Source organism: Aquarana catesbeiana, linkage group LG09 (assembly GCF_042186555.1).
Source record: "Aquarana catesbeiana isolate 2022-GZ linkage group LG09, ASM4218655v1, whole genome shotgun sequence".
In the NCBI taxonomy this organism is placed as follows: Eukaryota; Metazoa; Chordata; class Amphibia; order Anura; family Ranidae; genus Aquarana; species Aquarana catesbeiana.
In genome coordinates this window covers 743,357-744,624 of record NC_133332.1, presented here as the reverse complement: position 1 = coordinate 744,624, position 1,268 = coordinate 743,357, and the positions used below count along the sequence as shown (strand labels likewise).

General features: G+C 55.4%; 1 protein-coding gene across 1 annotated transcript in view; it reads left to right on the top strand.

Annotated features, from left to right (window-relative positions):
* Positions 1–333: 333 nt before the first annotated feature.
* Positions 334–1,268, top strand: part of ITM2A (integral membrane protein 2A) — a gene marked incomplete in the record, with an annotated part of 2,441 nt that continues 1,506 nt past the window's right edge. The window contains 1 exon segment of the mRNA XM_073598045.1: positions 334–704. Within this exon segment, the coding sequence (XP_073454146.1) occupies positions 632–704 (73 nt within the window).

Sequence of the window (1,268 nt, the reverse complement as noted above, 5' to 3'; positions counted from 1 at the left end):
CAACATCTAACCAATCAGACGGAGTTCTAAGTCCCGTATATCACTATATAAACTCACTTTACTGTTATAAATACGTGTAAAATACAAAACTCCGGTGGGTGTACCAACATGTCCGCTTTCCCCCTTCTCAGTGTATCCTTACTATGGAGGAGTGCTGGGTGTAGCAAGATGGCGGCGAAAGAATGTCACTTCCGTTACTAAATTTAATGGGTCACCTAATCTGACGCAACACGACAGGAGGTGGGGTTGAGGTAGAGGCGGGGTTGAGGTAGAGGAGAGGCGGGGTTGAGGTAGAGGAGAGGCGGGGTTGAGGTAGAGGAGAGGCGGGGTTGAGGTAGAGGAGAGGCGGGGTTGACAGGACGGTGTCTTGCCGAATAAGTTCCTTCGGCGGATAGGTTCCCCCCTGTACTGCGCAGGCGCAGCGCCTGCGCAGTACGTACTACTGTCGGCCGCCGGAGATAGAAAAACAAACAACATATGAGGCGGGGCTAACGGAGCGGAGAGGCGTGGCCATGTAACGAGGCTTCATGAGTAAACATAGAGAGGGGGTGGAGCGGTGTGCGTGGCTCCGCCCTCCCCGGTGACATCACGCCGTGTCCCGGATGTGGCGCAGTACCGGAGAGAAGTCGCCATGGTGAAGATCTCCTTCACTTCTCCCACCGGAGGGAAGAGCCCGAAAGAAGGCCACAGCCTTGTCACCGAGGGGGTAAGATCCCCTCCCCCACTGACCGACCGATCATCCCCTCCCCCACCGACAGATCGATCATCCCCTCCCCCACCGACAGATCGATCATCCCCTCCCCCACTGACCGACCGATCATCCCCTCCCCCACCGACAGATCGATCATCCCCTCCCCCACTGACCGACCGATCCTCCCCCCCCTATAATATAGTACAGTCTGTCCTCCCCCCCCCCCCCTATAATATAGTACAAGTCTGTCCTCCCCCCCCCCTATAATATAGTACAGTCTGTCCTCCCCCCCCCTATAATATAGTACAGTCTGTCCTCCCCCCCCCCCTATAATATAGTACAGTCTGTCCTCCCCCCCCCCCTATAATATAGTACAGTCTGTCCTCCCCCCCCCCCCCTATAATATAGTACAGTCTGTCCTCCCCCCCCCCCTATAATATAGTACAGTCTGTCCTCCCCCCCCCCTATAATATAGTACAGTCTGTCCTCCCCCCCCCCCCCTATAATATAGTACAGTCTGTCCTCCCCCCCCCTATAATATAGTACAGTCTGTCCTCCCCCCCCTATAATATAGTAC